General features: G+C 40.0%; 1 protein-coding gene across 3 annotated transcripts in view; it reads right to left on the reverse strand.

Annotated features, from left to right (window-relative positions):
• Positions 1-1,166: 1,166 nt before the first annotated feature.
• The window catches only part of PXYLP1 (2-phosphoxylose phosphatase 1), a 49,122-nt gene continuing 27,486 nt past the window's right edge, over positions 1,167-22,802 (reverse strand). Inside the window, exons 1-5 of one of the 3 annotated variants that reach the window (XM_010405397.4) lie at positions 19,112-19,261; positions 13,942-14,103; positions 12,925-13,051; positions 4,897-5,036; positions 1,167-3,500 (exon numbers count right to left, since the gene is read on the reverse strand). In XM_010405397.4, the coding sequence (XP_010403699.1) occupies positions 2,569-3,500; positions 4,897-5,036; positions 12,925-13,051; positions 13,942-14,103; positions 19,112-19,205 (1,455 nt within the window). In that variant the 5' untranslated portion in view covers positions 19,206-19,261 and the 3' untranslated portion in view covers positions 1,167-2,568. Of the gene's footprint in view, positions 3,501-4,896; positions 5,037-6,386; positions 7,778-12,924; positions 13,052-13,941; positions 14,104-19,111; positions 19,262-22,802 lie in introns of those variants that run through there. The other 2 variants (XM_039557012.1, XM_019289540.3) reach the window with 2 other exon arrangements.

Here is a 22,802-nt window from a genome sequence, read left to right on the forward strand (position 1 = left end):
CCGATTCCTCTTTTCATTGTTCAGGTAGTTACATCTGTTACCTTAATCCAAATATAAATCCACTTGAAATTGCAAATTGAATCATAAATTAGGTAAAACTTCAAAAGGTAATGATTAATCAACTTCAGTAATGCAGTTTGCTTATTACTTTATCTCCACAGCCAGGTCCAAGATTTGTGAGAATGATCTCAGCCCTGCAGTTCTTTCCTTTAGCACTTCTGGTGGCACTGGAGATGGATCGAGTTTTTTACTGCTGCAGATCCTCTGTGTGTGTGTTTTAGAAGAGATGAGTGTATCTTAATGAACTATGCATACACACTAGAATAATTAGATTTTGCCTTTTTTTTTTATTAGTATTATTATTATTATTTCTACATTAGAGATTTTGTTCTGCTCACCCAGTGACCCTCAAACATACAAGCAAGCAGGTGCTGACAACCTGAAGCTGTAACTGAAACTTTAGTTCCAGATTTCCTTAAATTGCCCAATACAAGTTTCTTGTCACTGCCCTGGCCACAGTGGAGGCTGTTTTGGCTGAAATAGCTATCAGTGCTCTTCATCACAGCAGGGCAAGACAGATGGAGCTACCAGAGAGCCCCCACTGACAGCCAAGACGACCAAGGGACTGGAACACCTGACATGATGATAGAGCTGGGTCTGCTTAGAGCAGAGAAGAGAAGGCTCAGGGGAATCTCACCAATGTACTCACCTGAAGGGAACTATAAGAGAGATCCTTACAGTCTTGCCCAGGAGAAGAGGCAGTGGGGGCAAAAACACAAGAGGTTCCACCTCAACATAAAGGAAAAGTTATGGGGTCTCTACCTTTGCTACTTACATTAGGCAAAAGGTCCCCTTCCCCTGATTTCCACAGTGAGCTCGCCTTTCAGATTCTCTCCCTCTTCTCCCACCAGCACACAAACAGGGATGACGACAAGCAGATCCAGTCTCTTGGGTAGAAAGGTTATCACTCCAATGTGGTACAAAAGCCCCAAATACTCCATCAGGATTTCTAGTTCAGCATTCATGAAATGTTTAGCTGCTCCTGCCCAGACTGGGGCCCAGGACAGATGCAGTGCAGAAGTTACAAATGCAACAAGCAGCTTAACAACACCCACCTTGTTCCTGCAAACAGCTGAGGAAGTCACAACGCACGTAACACACAAATATACAAAGAGACCCCAGAATTTTATTAAAAGAAACATGTTCAAATGCAGCATTGAAAACAGAGAGAGCGGAATGCCAACAGTCAGAGAACTTATGCCGAGTTATGTTTTCTTTGACAAACTAGCACCACTGAATCACAAGTCACAGACTAATTTATTTCTAGAGGTTAAAAAACCTCCACCATTATAAAATTTCTATGAATTCTATTAAAAATTGGTTCTCAATTTACTACTCCTACAGAGATGAAAGCAGTCTGAAGTACAAGTTTTCATATCTACTCCTTGTTCAAATTACCCATAAAAGACAGTTTATTCTTAAGTCTAAACATCCTGATCAAGGGAAAAAAAAGTCTAAAAAGTGACCTCCACAAGTCTTTACAAACTAAACAAGTAAGAAAGACCTACTGTGTTATAAATATACACAGTACAATATGTACAAGTCTGGTCTTACAAAAGAAGAGCTCCCTAGTCCATAAAAATACTAACTCAACTACAAAATTTTCTCAGTATTTAGTCAAGCTGTCTCAAGCAGTCACCATAGCAAATTCCTAAAACACTTATTTGTTCCACAGCACAACAGCTTGAACGTGTTCACAATGAGAAAGAGCCCAACACTTCACCATAAAACTGATTTCTAACCCTAATTTCCCACTCAGGTTTAGTGGTGCTGTTAGTGTTATATATTTTAATGCCACAAGACCTTTACATGTTTCTAGACTGTGTTTCAACTATTCAAAGTGCTGAAAGTGCGATCAAAGAGTAGAGTTTTGTATCCCTTTTCCAGTACACCCTTCTCTGGCACTGGCAACAATAGCCAAGGGTTTCTAGGTCTGTGAGGGCCAAAAGGCACACACTCATTTGTACGTGCTCAGGCAAGTATTCACACACAAATACACGCACTTTGCTTTACGGACCTGCCCCACAACATCAGAAGGCTTCCTCCAAGTAAGGAAATTCAAAATTTCCTTAAAAATGCCTTAATGTAGACACCTAGAATTCATGACCCTGACATGAACTGCTTAAAATGGCAGTGAGATGGTGGTGAAAAAAAAAAAAAAGTACTTTTGGCTTTAAACTTATGCTATCCAAGTATTGCTCTGGAACAGAGAAACACAAAGTCTATGCTCTCTCACTCTATCAAGCAAGCGGCAGGTTACATTCACCCACGTGATTTATCACAACAGTTAACAGCATTTGTGAGCATACACATACACATAACCCTTGGCATTTGTTCTTCTACTTAAGGCCATCTGCAGCCTGAATGAAAATAAAACTATTTGAAGAATGCTTCAACCATTACCCTTCTGTACTTACACATACAAGAAGTAACAAAACTGAGTTGTGCCTCCACCAGAAAACAGATCACTGACACAAGTTAACACTGCCTCCTTTCCTCCTCCCTTCTCTACAGTGCTCTCCTACGACATGCATCATAGTAGCTAGTACTGTTAAAAATCAAGAACATATCCCTCTTGACAAAGTTGACGAATTTTTCTAGTGGGCACATTGGCTTGCTGGACCGTTTATAATGATCCTTGCAAAATGAGGTCTGGAATGTGACATCAGCACCGTTGTACAGGATGCGGATAAAGTGTTCTTTGGGCCTCTTCCCATCCTGCCACAGCTCAAAAACTAATCTGGCAGCAAATCTGGGAAATCTGGCCTCTGTAATGCCCAAGGCACTGAGAACAGGGGACAAGGTGACATCATGCGCAGAGTAGAGAACAAACACTTCTTCCTTCTTGCCTTCTGCAATACGCTGCAGTCGATTGACAGTCTGGTTGAGGAGAGGATGAGTAGCCAATAGTGCATACAAGAAGTAAAGTTTTTTTTCCTGTCTTTCTCTCTCATCCTCCAGCTGATGTCTCTTGATTACTTTGAAGTGCTCCATACCAATGCAGCCAGTTTTGGTACATGGAAATGAGACATTATGACAAAAATAGCACAAGAGAGAATCTATTGGGTTAGAAGCTCTCAGCTGCCTGGTGGGAATGCCCACAATCTTTGCCATATCCACATATATTTTCTCCAAATCGTTGTTTTTCACCCGTAAGCTGTACTGCCTGCGCTGCTCCTCTTCTAGGTAGTGGTTTCTCATGGGACAGTCGCAGCTTCCCGAGCAGAAAATGGTGCTCCACTGGTGCCTCATGTTGATTTTCTTCCAGTCAAAATCTGGCAAAAAGGTGTAGAGCAGCGCCAAAGCACTCTGCAGGGTTCGGCTTTTCCCTGTGGTCTCCAAGTAGAGCTGCTTGGCTGTCCAATCACCAGGGAGCAGTTTGTGTTTGTTGATATAAATTTCTCGGAGCAGTTGTCCATTTCGCAAATGTTGTACAACCCCTGAATTTAGAAACAAATTCACATGATTAGAATCTTTGCAGTTTTGAGAAAAAGAATTACAGCTAGCAGCCTTACTGATAAATGAACAATAAGTTAAAAGGTTATAAACTTACAAAACTGAACTTCACTTGTGACTGACTATTAGGAAAACTGTCTGAAACATGAGAAACCTGCTATTCTTCAGTATCTCTCAGATTCTAGGAACTAACCTGAAATATAGAAAAGAAGTTGGTTCTATCAGATTTGTTTAAAACCTTAAGTGGTTTGATATTTATTCCTTGGACAGACTGATTGTGTCTAACATGACTATAAAAGTAAGGTGTTTTTGAAGACTGCACCTGAGTCAGGTTTTCAGGCAGGCAGAGAATGCTGTGTCCCTGAAAATTTATGGCAGCCAATAAAACCACCAGCAGTCAGGAAACAAATACACAGAATGTAAACTAGTGTGTAAACTCAAAGAACAGTGGTGAGGTGCAGTAATTGCATCGAACTTCCTTCTCCATCTTCCTTTGGGGAGAATTTAAACTGCTTGGTAATTTATGCTAAGCTCTGCCTTTATCCAGTTGGAAAGGGAGAGTGTATCCTTCTCATGTGCCAAAAACCTCTACTCCAGTATTCGCATTTCTTGCACTAACCTCTCACAGCAGCAAAGCAATGGGCATGAACCCTTTATGCACTAGAACACCTTTACATAACTTGCTACAGGACACAGGAGTCTCTAGATGCCAGCTCAGTTACACAATCCATGTACTGTGTGCAATTTCACACACAACATTATATTTATTGTTAGGAAGCGTTCTGTGATGTCCTGCCTTGCTTTCTCCTCCTGGTATCACTTTGCAAGACTTGACAGTGACCAAGGATATCTCCCAAAGGGATCCCAGAACACACAAGGATCTGACAAGGGAAGAGATGTATAAAGCATTTCCACAGACCAAGCATCAGGTTTGTCTGCTACATCAGCATCTCTTGTAGGGGACAGAGGGTCCCTCTGAATCACAACCCTGTCAGTAACAGAGCACCAGATCTTCCTCAGGAGGGAGTGAACACTGCTGTTTGTCACAAGGGTAACAGTGCAACTTTGTGGTATGTAGTAACCTGAAGGAAAGGTGCTCTGCCTTGCTACAAAGAAAGTTAAAAGAGATGCCAAGATTGACCAGTGTGTAACAGAGTTGTCAAGCTACAGGACAAAGCATGGTTTCTACAACTGCTGCCACTTTTACAGTAGAGAGTCTAATACTTTATCCATATCCCAGCATAGCATAGGATAGGACCAACATGATAAGTTTACATAAACAAGCATTTATTTCAATATAAAGAGAATCAGAAGATCCCTCTTCAAGCAGACTGTGTTTTACAGAGCAGAGGATGAGACAGAGCTGCTATGGGAACTCACCTATCTGCGTAAGCTCTCCCATTTCACATAGAGAATGACTGGGGAAGCGAGGCAGGCTGCTCAGGGAACCATCCATTTGGGCTGCAGACCCTTTGGACATATGCTTAATGAAGGCTTCAAGCTGAGGATGAGAAGGTTTCCTAGAGAGGTAAAAAACCAAAATGTGAAAACTTCCAAAAGCGTATGGGAAAGCAACTCGAGAGAGTCAAGTATTCCAAATATGTCAGCTCAGAAATTTCATGGTGTGAGGTTATTTCCCACTGAGACAACATCTGCTCTTAGTCAGGACTTTTCCAAGTATGGAAAAGAAATCTAACCACTTACTACCAACCCAAGAACTATAGGAAAACAGATGTCATGTTAAAATTATGATACCTTTCAGTAAGCAATTTAGAACAATATCTGGGGGTTGCTTTGAATTCAGTCACTAATACTGTTATGAATTAAAATGAAAAAGAAAAGAGATTTAAAATTCCTTTAAAAACCCTGCAAACCTCTCTCCAGTTTCTGAAGTACCAACGCTCTTTAACAGTGCAGCCAAAGGCAGTAACATTCTAAAGGGGTTCAAATAACCAGTATTTTAAATAGATGATCTTGAAGGAATTCTCAGATTTTGTAATGTACAAAGCTGATTACAATCTCAGCTTTTATTTCTACTTCCTTCAGCCTCAAATCAATTAGAATGTGTAGTCTCAATTACATGGGACAGGAAAGTACCATTAAAACTGGAATAACTGGGGTACTGCACTTTTATCCAGGAAGAAAGAGGCCAACACTGCTGGACACTTACACAGGTAAGATACCCCCACCATGCAAGTGATGAATGCAGCTGGAAAAGAGATATTCACAAAAATGTCTGAGTTAACTCACTGAAACAGAGTTCAAGTCAGTGAAAGAATGCTTAGATCTCCCAAACTGTGCTGAAAATTTCAAATACACTACAGACTCAGCTCACTGTGGTACTGCTGTGCAGAAAGCTACAGGTACAAAAAAAAGCCCACAATGTAACCCAAAGGTAATCTGAACCTTTAAAAAATAAACCTGTGATCATGTTCCTACAGCAGAAATGCATTACATGAGTGGGGTCTTCTTTGTTAAATGTCAACAGTTACCAAAGGTCACACAGTCACCTCTCTAATTTTGTGCAAAACTAAATCAGAAACTGTTTGGCAACCCAACTCTGCCCTTGACGGTTCTTGTCTTAATAGGATGTTCAGCTTGAATACAGTTAATATATTTTCATGGTGCTTAAAAAAATAAAATATATATAGAAAATAAATTTTGTCAGGGATCTTTTACAGAAGTCTGGGACTTGTGTTTACTGTTCATATTTACATTTTTTAGAATGATAAACTACTTTTGATATAAAAACCTCAGGTCTTAAAAAGAAACCCAAGTTGCAGGACCCACCAGAGGGAGCAGTAACACCACTAAAGCAGGACTGAGTGTCTGGAATCAAAGTTTACTGAGACAAAGACATGCATGCTTACTTAGAAGAGCCAGCTGAGAAACTATCATACATGAGAGGACCTCTTGCAGAGCTATGCTCACAGCCTGCATAGACATGAGGGCTCGTAAGAATCTGTCTGTCAACAGAAAGGTAGCTCATATCATCTCATAAAATTGGAATTTTCCAGTATTTTATTTACATTCAGGAAAAAAACCATCCTGGCAGGAAAATGCTACAATTGTGCCACAACTGCCAGTAAGAAAAAGAAAGGAAATGAGACAAAAAGCATAATGAGATTAAAAATCAGACTCATTTTTTCATTTTTACTTCAAATTAAAGGAAAACCAGCCAATTTATGATATTCTAAATCCACAGCTTCTTCTGTACATTGTAATTTTAGCAGGGCAAATGAAGATTAGTATTTGCAAAGCAGAAAAAGGAACGAAGCCTGGTTTACGTTTCTCAAGCAGCAGAGGCTTCCTGTTGTACAATCGTACATCAGAAGCTCACTCCAGCTCCAGAAGAAAATTTCCAAGAGAACATTTTGTACATCGCACTATTTTCACAGCCCAGCAGTGAAATCTAAAAATGGAAGAATTAAGTTGAGAAAATTAAATTACACCCATTAGCAAATGGCCTTTTAAGCTTATTACAGAGGTAGCAGGCTGAACCACCAATTTTCTAAATCTTGAACTTCACAAAATTCTACACGTGAATAAACTGACAATCAAAATTTTCCTTAAATGCTGTTCACTTAATTAACAAGTTCTGCAAATACATGTGATAGAAAACTAAAAAAACTGCATTATCCATTCTGCTTCTTTTTCTGCTTTGCTCACAAAAGCCTGAAAGAATTCTAACGGAATCCAACCTGTGCTGATAAAACTGCCAGCAATCACTTGTGGGAAGAAAGAAAGGAAAGAAGAAAGCAAAGTATTTATCTGTACTTTGCAAAAGGCATTTTCTGAAAAAATAGCACGCAAAATAAATTAACTTTCAAGACAAAATTTAAAAAGGGATGATAATTGACAAATTTATATTTCAGTGTATTAATACAGCGTATTAATAATATTAGATATGGAGATTCAAGTTACTTAACTTTGGATTACACTGTATTTAAAGTGAGCACAAAATAAGCACATGCCTGCAGAAGTGCATTGTGAAATATGACTGTTGGACATCTTTCTGAATAGAAATTCAAATCTTACTTCTTGTTCAGTACATATCCCTGTACAACTGGGCAAACAAACACCCATTTTTCTCAGCAGCAGGATTTGCAGCAGCACTCAGGCTCCCAGCTGACAAAGCAATCCCCCTCCCACACCACGACTTGGCTTTTATTTAGAATATGAATCCTCCTGTTGAATTGGCCAATTTACAGATGCTGCAGGAGATGGAGTATCCAAGGCAACACGGCTGAGGCTGCTGGGGCTGTTGGAGCAGGAAGCAAAGGAAATTGCTCAGTTGTACAGTTGAAAAGACTGAATTACCCTTAAAATTTTATTTCCATTAAAATAATCACAAAATAAAAACGGGCTAAAGAGATATCCTTCTGTAATTTTCCTGGCATTACAATGGCAAGCTACCACATTTACAAAAGGTATTAGTATAAAAAAAATTTCATATTTTGTCAGAAAATGGAACAGCTTTTCACTTAAACCCACTAACAATAGCCACACTTCCCAATTTTAACATTTGGTTCCTTTATTTAAAATCTGTTAACATGCCTTTTAATGATTTTATTTATGTACAATAGGATAAATTTTATCTGTAACAAAACTGAGGATGCTTCTTTTCCCTCAAATAATTAATTCAGGCGACCTTTTTGTTATTTACGAACTAAACACTGGGATAATAGATCCCAGATTTAATACTCTGGTTTTCATGCACTAGCATTAAGATGGACCAACATTTAAATCCTTAATCAACATTTAAATATCTTATTTGCAAAGGTCTTAAAATGCTTTAATACTGAAATATCACCTCTTTATTGCTACAGTGTACATGGAAAGAAATATTGCACAACTATTTGAACTATATTATGTATTTCTGCCAGGAACAGAGCTGGCATCCTTCAATAAAATTTCCTTTTTCCTTAAGGAGTTGAGATGCATGGCAAAAGCTGAAAGGACCAGGCTTCTCACAAGGAGTTGCAGAGCCCTCAGTGCATCACTCAGTGAGTAAATGTGACCACACCAGGCTTCAGACACACAAACATGACCTTTCTGTGATTGTACAACGCAAGATTCTCCCTGCAAACTGTACCAAAAGCAAGTCCCTTTCTCTTTACTTAAAATGCAAAAAATCATTTTAGAACTTCAAGCAAAAATAACATGTGTTTTCTGTGAAGTTCAAGTAGGCAAAAAAAAAAAAAAGTGTGAGATCAAAGGACTACACAGTTTCCTTTTTAGAAGGAAAATGAATGGAAAGAGTCACTAAACCCAACAACAGACCACTGTAGTCTACAAGAGAGGTCCTAAGGCAGCAGTAGTACTGTTGGGGATTATTTATTCACAAAGGTCTCGCAGTTTTTACATTTTTATAACAAACTCCAGAGTGCTCCCCTGGCAGGGGCTTGGAATGAGAGGATCTGTGAGGTCCCTTCCAGCCCAAATTATTCCATGGCTCTGTAATTCCATCTACTTCACTGCTCTGAGTCTTCAAAGTCAGCAGAGGCCTCAGGAGACCTTTCTTCAGCTGATGCTGGTCTGGATCCTACTTTGACCTCACCCCAAGTCAAACCCACAGCCCCTTTAGCTCACAGTATGATGGTTGTCTCATCTCCCACCTCCCAGCTCATTTTTGTGGCAGTTTCAAAACATGTGCATACTGAACCTAAAATTCCAGTATTTGTTACTAAGCTTCTTATGATTAACATCAACACCTCTCAAAATGCCTTCAAGTATATGCTAATTAACACAGCTTACTATCAAATTATAGCAGTCTTCTGAAATCATTTCAGCATCTTCCAAAAAGCATTTCTTCTCTCTCATATACAAACTCAGTGAAGAAACTGTATATTTTTTTACATTTGACACTATAAATGTGAGCTACATAAGGAAAAAAACGTGTGGGATTAATTTATTTCCCCCATAAGCGAACACTACAATGAAAGGATTTTCATAACATCATTCAAGTCATTTTCTTGAGGAAAAAGTATGTGTTATTTGGTTCCCTCTGGAAATTTGCATCCAGAACAATAAAAATGATAATAATAATATTAATTGAAGTTTTAGATGGAAGAATCTCCAAAGCATTTAATCCATTTGCTTATATTCATTCCACATTTATATGTCACAATCCATAATTCACAAAACCCAAGCGTGACCTCAAGGCTATTTTGCATATCCATTAGAAGTCCATGGGGCTGTGGCATAATCTGCTTAATTAATGAATTCCATCAGCCGAATGCCAAGTCAAATAAAGAGCAGCCTGCATATGAGCAGCTTGCTTATCTGATGTTGTGAGTCCAGAAAGCTTAAACAAGCCAGACTTTCCATCAGGCATCTCAACTCAACTGCACAGCAGCAAGAAACCCTCAGTTCAAAGGCAGCGATTACAGACCCTGTCACACTCCCCATATAAATACACTGACAATCGAGCACCCAATTTACATCACAAAGGAATACAAGCCTGACAGCCAAACACAGCAAATAGCTTCCTGATGCTGAAGTAATAAATGTTCCATTCAAAACAATGGCTGAATTCTAGATTTATTCAGTAAGGTCAGCTTTAACACATCTGGACAGAATGGTGCAGAGCCAACTCTTTTAATCTTTCTGATGCCTTAAATTAGGAGAGGAGATGCTATTTTACATACATTCTGTTCTTGAGGAGACAAGGTCGTTCAGGGGCTGTGAGTGGTAAGGGCTGTGTCATCTACACACTGATGCTCTAATGCTTCATAAATCAGTGAGAGCCACAGGCATTCCCCCTCTGGCCTCCTCAGAGCCTGGCTGTGCCCTCTTAACTGCTCCATTTGGTCATTCTGTGTCAAAGCCACACTACTCCCTTGCCTTTTATGGATAGTTTTTCTGACTCCAGGGCCTTCATGTTGTAGTCCTTGCCTGAAACTGAAGTGGAAACAGCTATAAAAGCTTCTCTGACAAATACAAAACTGAGGTCTCCTGTGGCACACTGAGAAACACAGCTACTCATCCAACACTGTCACTTGCAGTTAACATCTTTTCAATAAAGCTCTCTCACATACATTCTAACATGACAGATATAAAGAAAGATCAGACGATCAGAGCCTTTAGGAACTCCAATAGAAATCTGGATCATATTTCTCTACTTAGTATTTCATGCTGGAAATAATCTCACCCTTTACAGGCAGGTCATTAAAAATGTTATCACAGCTATTAGCATACAATTCATTTTCCATCTTGTTAGAAAAATTAATTTCCCACTCCACTCTATGGCTGGACTCCAGATAACTGGAGTTTGGTCTCCTCTCTGCAATCTCAGGAATGCACATCTCATTTCAGGAAGCCACTCAGTTTGCAGCAGACACAGAGTGCTTCTGGGTTTAGGTACCGCTCAAGGAAATCCAACTTCTCTTGGAGGATGTTGGATCAGACCACTGAATAACACCTCTTGACAGAACAGGCACTTTGGTGGAAGCTGAAGTGTGAACACAGAAAAGCAGCAGCCAATGTCTGGCCTCCTGGGCTGCCAGTGCACACATGTTCAGTTTTTTATCCACCAGAATGCCCAAGTCTTCTGCAAGTCTGTTCTCAGTGATTTCTCCCAGTCTGTCCCCATGTCTGGGATTGCCCTGACCCAGGGGAACTTCTTGACCCTCTGGAGTTTCTCATGGACCCATTTCTCAAGCTGGACACAAATTTCTTGTCACTGCAAAGTTACCAAGGATGCACTTGCTTCCACTGTCCGTGTTAGTAATGAAGGTATCGAAGAGCACCAGTCCCAGAGCCCTGAGGGACACCACTCATCACTGGCCTCCACCTGAACATAGAGCTACTGATCACCTCTGCATGCATTCAGTCAATTCCTCACCCACTGAACAGTCCACCCTTCCAATCCACATCTCTCCAATTTGGAGTTAAGGATGCCATGTGGGACCACACTGAAAGCCTTACAGAACTCCAGGTAGATGACACTGGTCAGTCTTCCCTTGACCACTGTCTCAGTCACCCCATCATAGAAGGCCACCAGACTGGTCAGACATATGTGCCTTGAGTAAAGCTGTGCTGGCTGCCTTGGATCATCTCCTTGTCTTGCACATGCCTAAAAACTCCTTCCATGAAGATCTGCTCCATGATCCTCCCAGGCACTGAGGTGAAATGCACTTTCAGTGTGGCATTAACACCTCCAGCACAAAAGTAAAGCCATTTGTGAATAAAGAAATAACGTTCTTGCTTTTCTGGTGTGGAATTAAAGACAGAGGAGACTTCATGCCATTCTGGAAAAAGGTAGTTATGGTCCATCTACACTGCTTTGTGTACCTACTGTGCCTCTTTTCCTGAGCGATGTAGGCAGGAACACAACACACAGCCCTCAGCCACTGAAATCTCCACACCTGACACTGCTGAGGAGACAGCAGCATGAAGGGGTAGATTTGTCCAGAGGTTTTCCTAACATATCTTGGTATTTTTCTTTTAAGTATTCAGTAGGTTCACTTGCAAGTCCTCTGTTGGAAAAGTCATCATCATCATCATCCTACTTAAAAGTACTTACATGTAATCAAAGAAGCCATGTTGGGAAATTACATCATCACTGGTTTTTTCTATTGCTGTACACTATAATTTATCTGTATCAGTGAATAAAATCTAAACAAAAAGGAAGATTCTGCCACAAAGAAGCAGTTCAGATCATATCTGCACTCAAAGTGATTCAGGTGTGATAAGAGTTTTCAGCAGCCTACAAAGACATGATGTTAGACAGAAGCACTATACTGAAACAGAAAGGAAAATGATGTTTTAGTGGCAGTTAGACACAACTTACATGTGACAGTTCTAAACAGTGAGAGGTAACTACAGGAAAGGGGTAATTTTCAAGTAACAAACAGTAGCACTTTCTGTTAACTTTTATTTTAATAGTTAAATGTACAACTCCCATTTTTTCCCGAATTTTGACCCAAATCATTAAGGGAAAACTCTGATAGCCTAGATTTCTGAAGAGTAAAAGAAAAAATAATATAAAATACAAATATAAATTTTCTTATGGTATTGCTGAACTGCCTGAGAGCTTTTCGTATTCAGATGAAGGGAAGCATGCTGGGCTGAAATGGAAGAGACCACCTCAAACAACGCACTTACATTTTCAAAACGTAGAAACTTTTCTAAGAGGAATGGCAACCTAAATATCCAACTAAATAGCTTTTGCTTTTTAAAAAAACATGAAGAACTTACTCTGGTCTGAACTGGTAACATGTAATAGTTGTTTCACAGAAAATACTGTGCACCACTGATACAGGGGTTGTTTTTTTAAACCACGGTAATACACAATGGTCAGAAGTCACAATGTGCTTCAGGCTGCACAACTTGTTTCCTGAAGAGGAAAAAAATTATTCTCAAGCAAAAAAAGAGCTTAGTAAAGACAAACTCCAAGAATTTTACCTGCTGGGCACCAACATACAGTCGATGTCAGGTCTCTTTGTCTTGGGAATGGCATATAGAGGATACCTATCACCATGTCGAATCAGCACGTGAACTGACACCAGCTTAAAATAATGAGGGGCATGACCTAAAGTGAAGAAAGGGAGAACAAAAACAAAAAAAAAAGAGAGAGAGAAAAAAGTTGCTACCTGCATACACTTTCTTTAATAAAAAAAGCAGGTATAATTAGCTTGATAGCTGTGGTATTGCAGTGAAAGAAAACATCCCTAGGAAAATACAACTTACCAACCCAAGAAAGATTTCACTTCAGATCGCAAGACACGTTATACAAGACTGAGGTTCTTAGCACATCTCCACAGTACATCTGAAGTCCACCAACCACACAAAACATTATTCAAGCACTGAACTCTGTCAACACAATAAGTTTATTCCACTTTCATAATGCCTCTCTTCCAGTCCCCATCATAATGATGGATTTTGCAGCATGTCTAATCTGGATCTTTTTGATATACTAGTTTGTGATTTATTTGATAAGCATTAGTAGGATATGCTAATGAAAGACTTCATTCAGACTCGCTGCAGCCGCTGTGGGGTAAAGAATGCAAATATGCCTTCTAGCTGACCATGTCTAATGGCTTGGAATTCCAAAATTAATTGCTTCTGTGGGGGGTTTCTTCCAGAATTCCAAGTCAACTGTTTGAAATGCAGCTGACTTGCACCAGGAATTACAATTCAAACATTAAATATCTACACCTCTCCCAACCCTTTCAATCCTAGGCCTATAGCTGACCATTGGCTGGAGACAGAACCATTTCCAAAAATCAAGACAACAGAGAGGATACAAAGGGAAGGAAAGAGCAGGAGCATGTTTTGAATGATTTAACATAATTCAGCAACCAGCTGGCATTTGCTGCACCTTTTCCAAGCACCAATGAACTGACAATACACAGTTATCACTTCTAATAACAGCACATAGAAACAAGCAGCTTGGCTGAGGTCTGCCCTCCCAAAGCTTACCTTCCATGCTGCGCTCAGCAATGGTGGGAATATTGCAGTAAACATGAGCTTCGTAAACAGGGTCTATGGCAGGAGGCTCTGTCAGCAAATCGGGCATTATTCTCTTCCGGCTCTTAGGATTCAACCCATCTTCCCTGACAGGGTTTACTGGGATTAAATGCACTGAAAGATACAAAACACACACCATGCATCTTCAGGAGAATTTAGGGACATACAGGATTATGACTTTTTAATCATTATTTTAAAGTAATTATGGATAAAGACTATGGTTTCCATGAAAGGATGTCTCTTGATAGTATACAACAACTTTGTTGTGACTTTTTTCCTGATTTACATAGCCCAGAAGAGCTTTTTGGCAAAGTCAATGCCAATGGCTTCAGAAGCAGATCTGGATGTAAAACAACTCTGGGTTTTGCACTTTTCTTGAAGCTGCTTTTTCTATCAGTCTCTGAGCATGAATCACAGAAAAAGGGCCACATAGGTCCGGCTGTCTCTCATCATTTTAACCTAAAAACTGACACTGAAGGACATCAGCAAAAGACACAGCACAGCTATGATGAGGGTAGTACAAGCCACTGGGAAAACAAAGTGGTCACAACTGAAGGAGCTGGATTATTCATCATTTTCTGCACTAATCCCTGCCCTTACATTGCTGCCTTGTCAACCTTAAACAGTCTGGCTTATCTAAAAAAAAAAAAAAAAAAAAAAAAAAAAAAAGCACACGAAATGTATTTCTTGAAATGAAATTGGTATTACCCAAAAGCTGTGGAACACAAAGAAATGCAGTAAACACACACAGAGGAGAAACTAACGGAAATACCACCACCAAGTCTTCTGACATGAAGATGAAAGTTGAAGCATATCTAAATGTAAGGCCAGAGTTGTAATGACCCTGCCTTGATGCAAAAGCCTCAGTCAATTTATGAGCCTGACCAGACTACACTTGTAGTAACAAATGCCTCTATTCTATTCTGTTTTCTGGTATTTTAATCAGAAGCTTTAGAGGCGAAAAACAGGAGGAAAAGCATTCACATTTTTACCCCATTAGTCTTCCATCTTGAGAGAAAAAGAAAAAAGAAAGAAAAGATGAGAGAACGAATTTGAAAGCAAAACTTTACTAATTCTTCTGCATCAGTTCCTCAGCTCCATCTTGACCTCCAGTTCCCATTTCAGAGGTGAATTTGTTCCCCAAAACAGAGTTGTGCTGACCAAGAAAACCAATGAAGACAGCAAACTAAAGCAAAACGCACATAGATTTTAAGAACAAGTAGCCAGTAATAAAACACAGGCTCTTCATTCTTACACTACAATACACTACACTTGAAACGTTTTTATGTGGTTATTCTTTGTCTGCCAAAACCAGAACCCAAGCACCTTCCACAGCCTCACTAGTGCTGTTGACCAGGCCAGTACCTGCCAAGTGCAGCAACTTCAAACTTTTCATTAAGCTGTTTCAGATTTTGCTTTCAACTCCGTTTGGTGAGAATATTAAACCGTAATTTTGACTTTGGACACTTAAATTGCGGACCTCAGCTGCCATCCCAGCATTTACCTAACAGATTCATTTTTTTAGCTCCTTGCTTAGACTCACATTGTTTTGAGACATTGCAAATCCATGCCCAAGAAACTGGCAGTAACACAGAGCCTTGGTAATATCTATCAGAGGCTGGGAACTCTGGGGCTTGCAGCACATTTGTATTTGGGGTATAAATCCCAAACCCAAGAATGTGTTACAACAGTGACTGGACTCTGCAAATAAACACCACTACAGCCAGCAGTTGTCCACAGTACAAATGGAAAATTACAGGTACATTCTATTGGCCAAGTTTCCAAACCAGAAAGTTACAGGCAACTACTCCCAGCTTTCTGCAACAATTCTCTCTAGAGCAACCCACAAACTACATTGCTTCTGCTCCCTTAATATCACAGACACAGAGTTGGCTGAAATACTCAAGAGGTCACGTAGCTCAAGCCAGCTTAGACACAGGAGTGTTTCAGCAGACAGGGGAAACCATACCCCAACAGCAAAAACTCCAAGTTAACTCTGGGTCCTCAATTTTGGTGGGGAGATTTAAAAGCAAAATAAAGATTCTAATTTTTTTTTATCTAAGGCAGCTTTAGCCACAAAAAACCCTGAACAGATCCCATTTTTGTACTGAGACTATTAAGGGCAGAAGCCAACAGATGCATACATCAGCTTATTAAAATCAAGTGCCTATGATTCCTAGGGCCAAATACATTGTCTGCAGAACGCAAGTCTCATTTCTAATCAAACTAATTTAATAAATCCCATAACACTGCCAGACAAATTTAAGAATAAGGAAAAGCACTAAATCTTACAGAGAAGCATCTACTCTAAAATATTAAAAATAAAACTGAATATTAAGAACAACATTGAATACTAAGAATAAAATTGAATATTAAAAGTAACACCTGCAGGACTGCCAGAATACATGCGTGCAGTTTAAAAAGCAACTAAAAGAACACTCTTAAAGCAGACTCTTAAGTCAGTACAGCAGCTATGGGTACAACTTAAAAATATTTTGTGGACTGAAAATGGACTCACAGATTAGAAACAACAATAGTTCATGTACTAGCTGGTAAATATTGTCGTTATTGTACAATGAATATGCTTGGCTTATGCCTGGGAAGAGGAAAGGACACATGATCGGCAGGATTTTCCTTTAACACACTGGAAATAACAAATGTTGGGTGAAAATAATAATGACAAAATCAGTCAAACCACCTATACAAACACCTTCTATTTAACATAGCTAAATAGAAAAAATAGCTAAATAGAAAAAAGAATTACATGAACTGGGCATCAGTCTCTACAGTCTCCTGGAAATCTCCATCAAGTACATATACATGAAAATAACAAGTATTTCAGAGTTGGGAGAATGGGGACGGCCAGGATGAGGGGGACAACAGGGAAGAATGACAACGTAAGACCAAGGAGAGATGAATGCCAGCTGGAGCTGCCTTCTCTTTGCTCAGCATGGTCACCCTGAAGAGCCCACCCAGCCACACTGGTCCTCCTCACCCCTTGTTACAACTACTCAGAAGCTGGAACATCCCTGCAGTTTCAGAGCTTTGGGATGAGGATCCCAAGCAACACATCCTCTCTTTGTATTCTGGCTGCTGAAACAACAAAGGTATTTTCCATGCCCTTAGTTGTTTCTCAAATATTTCCTCATCTCCTACCATTCCCTGGACGTTGTTTGTGCCTCATGTACTTATGATGTTCTCCCCTTTCTCCCTCCCTTCTCATTTCAAGTATTTGGCCTTCATGCTCCCTTGCTGTCTTCATTTATCCCACTTCCTGGCTATCCAGTCCTGCTTTGCACACCTCATCTTCTCCAGCTCCTTTTGCACAGAAGGCTCAGTTTGTTTCTTCATTTTTGTACTCCCTGTACCACACAGAGCAGTTCTCTAAAGCTCTTTGAAGAGCTGACTCTCTGTATCCAAGTACTTCCCTGCTGAAGTCCCCCTCTGAAGTGTCAATCCCACCTCTGTCTCCCACGTGGGTTTTCTGGTCCGTTTGTAATGGGTAAACCTACAAACAGTATTGGACTGATACAGCTCAGAGAGGAAAGTGAAAAAATAAATAAAAATAAATTTTAGAAAGCCCCTCACAGGAAGCTGAAATTCATCTTTTTTTCCAAACTCAGTTGCTCTTCCAGATGTACAGCATTACAAGGTCAGAATAGTGCTACACAGTTTTCACATTGTTTTTTACAGCTTAGCACTATTTTATATGAATTTCTCTATTAGTTCACAGTAACATGAACTTGCCCAAAACAGAAGTCTGACAGTGTGCACACAGGCATACTTAAATCTATGATTAAGAGAGGTTTTGAACAGGATTTTTCCACTGCTGTGCCTTTCAAAGCTCATGTTTTACTATGACAGAAATACAACAATGTAAACCAGAAATGGAACAGATGATTTTGATGTGCATTTGCCTCAGCCAGAGCAGTTAATAAAACAGATCTGTAACATATTTTATCATCTAACTGGAAGCTTTGCCAACATGGGAACTATAAAGAATATGGACATATTATTACCGAGGTAGCTTGACAACAAAAAGGGAGAGACCATATTTTATTTCCCAATATTCATAAACTTATTTTTATAACTAAAGAAGCTACATAAAAACTACTTTGAAACAGTAATTCTGAAAAAGTTATAGCGAGGAAAAAAAGTAGAAAGTTACAGAAACAATAAAAGGAAAGAGAGCTCAACGCAACTCTTCCCAGGGTGCCACCAGGCTAAAATTGTGTGAAACATGAAATAAAACTAAACACATAGGCTGGTATCAGACAAAAGTAAGACCTGATGGAACAGTCAAACAGCAACTGCTGCCCTGTGAGACAGAGAGGCACTGGTCACACAGTATTACACCTAAATACTGCTGCAGAATCACTCCTTCAAGAATCCTTGCCGCTCCAAACGGAGATTATTTATTTTTTTAAGTCAACACAATTCAAAAGAAGTAAAATGCAAATTCTGATACTAAGTTTAATTAAACAAAAAACATCCAGGAACCTTTATTTTAAATCACACCACAGAACCTGAAGACCACATTCTAAAATGAAGTCAATAGCTTGTCTAAGAAACATCATTAAGAAACCCAGTGGCATCTCAAACATTATGAGCGTGGTTTTATTTCCAGTGTACATTAAGTATGACCTATTTAAAGAGCAACAAGTTGATTGTCTGACTTCCATACTCTCCCCAACCAAGTTCCTGAATGCCATGAAATATATAAAATCCCCCAAATATCAGACAAGTAGCTTCCAAGCAAGAGAGACAATCATTCAGAAGTGCTTTCAGTGGAACGATCGTAACAATTCCTACATAGCAACTAATCCCCTCTGGAAAAATGTCGAGTTTACCAAATCAGCTATTGTGCTCAGAAGCCAGCAGGGAGCCAGATACACATTAGGGCTACAAAACTGACATGAATTTGACAGAATTCAGTACAGCAGAAAACCAAACACAAAGCAAAGTGAAATTCTTGTAGAAAGAACACCAAATTAAATGCTAAATCACTTAATTATCAATTTTTCTCCCTCCTGTAGTCCTACTTTGATCTTGAGATACAAAAGGTAGCAGCACTGTTCATCAAGAAGAACACATTCATCCATGAAAAAGAATCAACATTTACCTAAAACCAGAAAGATGGGCAATAAAACCAGTTTCCACTGCTGTTTTTCCTTGTAGCTCCAACCAGCCTGAGAAGCAGCAGCACAAGTAGCCATGTTAGTCCTGATCTTCTGACTTAACAGAGAGCTGAAATTTTCATCTTTTATAATACAGAAGGTTCTTTCAGCCCCATGCAAACATACTATTTAAAACAGTCAAATAGAAATGCAGCCACACAGCAGAAATGAAAAACAGCAACCCCACTGTAAGTAACCTTATGCTGATGGGTAAAGAAAAGCAAACACGCATGTCAGAGAGCACAAAAAGTTATTTATACACTTCCACCTTTCCCCCCACCCCTTTCTGCTCCTACCAGGCTGCTTAGCACAGAGCAGAACGTTCAGGCTTCTGAAAGCCTGGTGATGAATGTGGACTTCATAGATTCATAGGATCATTAAGGCTGGAAAAGACTTTTAAGACCACTGAATCCAGTTGTTAACCCCACTAAAACCTGTCCCCAAGTGCCACATCCACACATTTTTCCTCATATCCAATCTACACCTCCCCCAGCACAACTTTAGGCAATTTCCTCTTGTTCTGTCACTTGATACCTGGGAGAAGAGACTGATCCCCACCTGGCTACAACCTCCTTTCAGGTGGTTGTAGAGAGAGATAAGGTCCCTCTGAGCCTCCTTTCATCCAGGTTAAACACCCCAGCTCTTCTTCTAGTTGCTCTCTCCCTGAAAAAACAGTAGTGTATGGAAGAACAACCCAAAAGAGGCAGGAATTCTTGAAAGCAATTGAGGTGGGGAGAAAAGGTAAAGAAAAACAATCTGGAAAAAGCAGCTAAGGCACACCAACGCTGAAGGTACGCTGCCAGTGGGGAAATGAAGCAGCATGAGCACAGCACTGCCAGAGCTCTGATATCCTGTAATCCTGGGTATGATCCCTGCAAGTCCCAGGTAAGGTCCCTGAAAAGCCCCAGGTGTGGTCCTGGCAAACCCCACCCTCGTGCCCGACCAGCACACCCCCAGGATCAGTTTTAGAGCTCTGCCTTGGATTGCAAATGCACATCTGGGTATCAATGAAGTTCAAATGCACCTGTGTGACACACAACAGCACCTTTCTCATTTTCTTCTTTTGTACAGCTAAATAAAGGCTTTGACTGGCTCAAAGGTAAGATCTGTATTAACAGCAAGGGCTTTCATCCATAATGCATAAGGCCACAGTCACTAATGTGCTGTATTTGAATGCTGAGTAATCACACAAAAAAAGGCTTATTAACCTACCACTGGTCAAACTATCAAGTATTACTATGAAAAATAACCATAAAAGTCTTTAAAAAGGCTTTCTAAGCCTGTGAACATAAGCTTCTAAGCTTTATATTTTATATTTATATAAAATATAAATGGAGCTACTAAACTTCTACAGTCTTAAATTTTCACTGGCTTTTAGTATATTAAGAACATGTAGTTTAATTAAGCAAAAAAAGCCAGTAATTTTTATTTTAAATCAAACCTCTTGCCCTATAGAACCTGAGGAGGAATTTTTTTTATATGTGAGACCTGTCCACACTGAACCTAAGAAGAAGTGACAGTCGAAGAAGTGACAGTCACAGAATCACAGTCATCAGTGTCTTTGCAGTCTCTATCCCTTAACCACTTCTTTCACCACAACTCTGCTTCCCCAAGGATTTGCCCTTCCATTTTCTCCACTTTGGCTGAGTGTCCTGCCTGTTAAGGAGCAAGTGGAGCAGGGGGCCCTAAAGCACAGATGTGTTCACAGGCATCCACAGCCCTCTCTACTACAGAACAGGCTCTGAGCTTCAAGGTCTTCTTCCCACAGAGCTGCTAAATTCTCTGAGCACAACTACAAAGGAGAAAAAAAAGAGTGAAGGGAGCTATGGGGGAGGTGGGTAACAGAGAGAAGAACAGTGGGGGACGGAGGAGGGCACACACTTAAATTGAACCTGGAATAGTAACAACAAAATGCTTTGCCTTGACAAACCCCTGAGAATATAAAGAAGGTTCCTTGGAGTGTAATTTCTCCACAATATTTCAACCTAACAATTGTGTGTGTTCCAAGGTGACACAGGTACAGCCTTCAGAATGCAGCTGTGTCAGGGCAGCAGACGTAAGTGCTCCCCTCCTTACACACTTGAAATGTTACCTACCCAAACTCCGAAAATGGATGATTCAAACACAGATTCATCAACCTCAGTACGAAAGAGGGCAGGAACTTCCAAGCTCGTGGCATTCACTAAACAGCCAAATGGGAGCAGACAGAAAACAGAGACTACAGATCCCATCCTCTGAGTTTCCAACAGTTTGCAAACACTCAGCACCAGCGGTGAGTTATGGGCTGACACATGCCCAGACACATACACCTATTTAACCCACTCAATTTTGTGACTGCAGCTGCTGTTTTTCCTTCTGTAAAAGAGATCATAGTAATTTAGAGACTTTTAAAGCAGTCTTACAGCACAGTCATATTGCCAACACCCTACATGTCAAGTTCTAGGACAAACTTTAAAAAAATATTCACAAAGACTATTTAGGTGCAGCAAGCAAGTAGCAGATGTCATTGAATAAATATTCTTTTCATGCCAGAGTTTCTAATCAAAAGTGCTGAAAAATGCTTGCTACAGCAACCTTGAATACCTGCATTTTCATACTGCAGAGCCACAGTTCTGCCGTGGCCTTCAGCACACCATATTCTGACACCAGAAATTAAAGCCCACTAGAACAGTTCAATCGATCCTATCAAATGAACATGGACATCTCCCTTCCTACAGCAAAAAAAACAATTACTTTGGAAGACCATGAGGAATGCTGCCACAGACTTGTGAAACAGAACAACATATTTCAAATTCTTACAGAGAAACTTTAACCTGTCAAGAGAAATTGATTAAATTCACATAGCTGGGGATTTTTTTTTTTTTTTTTGGGGGGGGGGTCCATTTCCATTTCAGTGCACTTATCTTTGTTGGGTAAATTTCTGCATTACTTGGGTCACTATTAGAAAAATGCTGCTTTTAAAATTCTGTTAAGTGCTATGTTTGTCTTTCCTCATGTGGTTCCTTAAACTACATCTTCATAGTGACAACACAGAAGTCACAGCCCCATTTCCAACCCCAATTACTTCTTGTGACTTAATAAAGAAAAAAGGCGGATTTCCCTTTTCTTTTAGCCTTGCAGACTCAGTCACCACAGAGCCTGAAGCATCAGGTCCCTTCCTGCCCTTCTCCACCTGGAGAAGTCAGCTACAGTCAGTCTCCACCCAAAACATGTTTGGAGATGAGAGCGGGGCAGCCAACAGGAAGAACCATTCTCCTCCAACTGGAAAAATACCCAGGGGAAATTTGCAATGAAAATGCCGTTCCTCTGTTTAACGTGTAGGAAATTAAGTTTTCTGAAGCATCCTGTATATCACAGGTTCACTGACAGAAAATGGGAACTCAGGGAGACTAGGAGGCTGCAGGTGTCCTCAGCTAACCCAGTGGAAGTCAGATCTGATTGAGGGGGAACAAGTGTGAGCTCTAGAGTATTTAAATTTTTAATGCACATGTTTTGAAGAAAATCACAGACATTAGGACATAAGGAAAAAAAACCCTAAAGACTTAACAATGGTCTCCTGCCATGCACAAGAGAAATGGAAGTCCACACATGCACCCCAGTATGAGCTTTCTCACCACAGTCCCTGCTTTCTCCCCA

This window comes from Corvus cornix, chromosome 9 (assembly GCF_000738735.6).
Source record: "Corvus cornix cornix isolate S_Up_H32 chromosome 9, ASM73873v5, whole genome shotgun sequence".
Taxonomy (NCBI): Eukaryota; Metazoa; Chordata; class Aves; order Passeriformes; family Corvidae; genus Corvus; species Corvus cornix.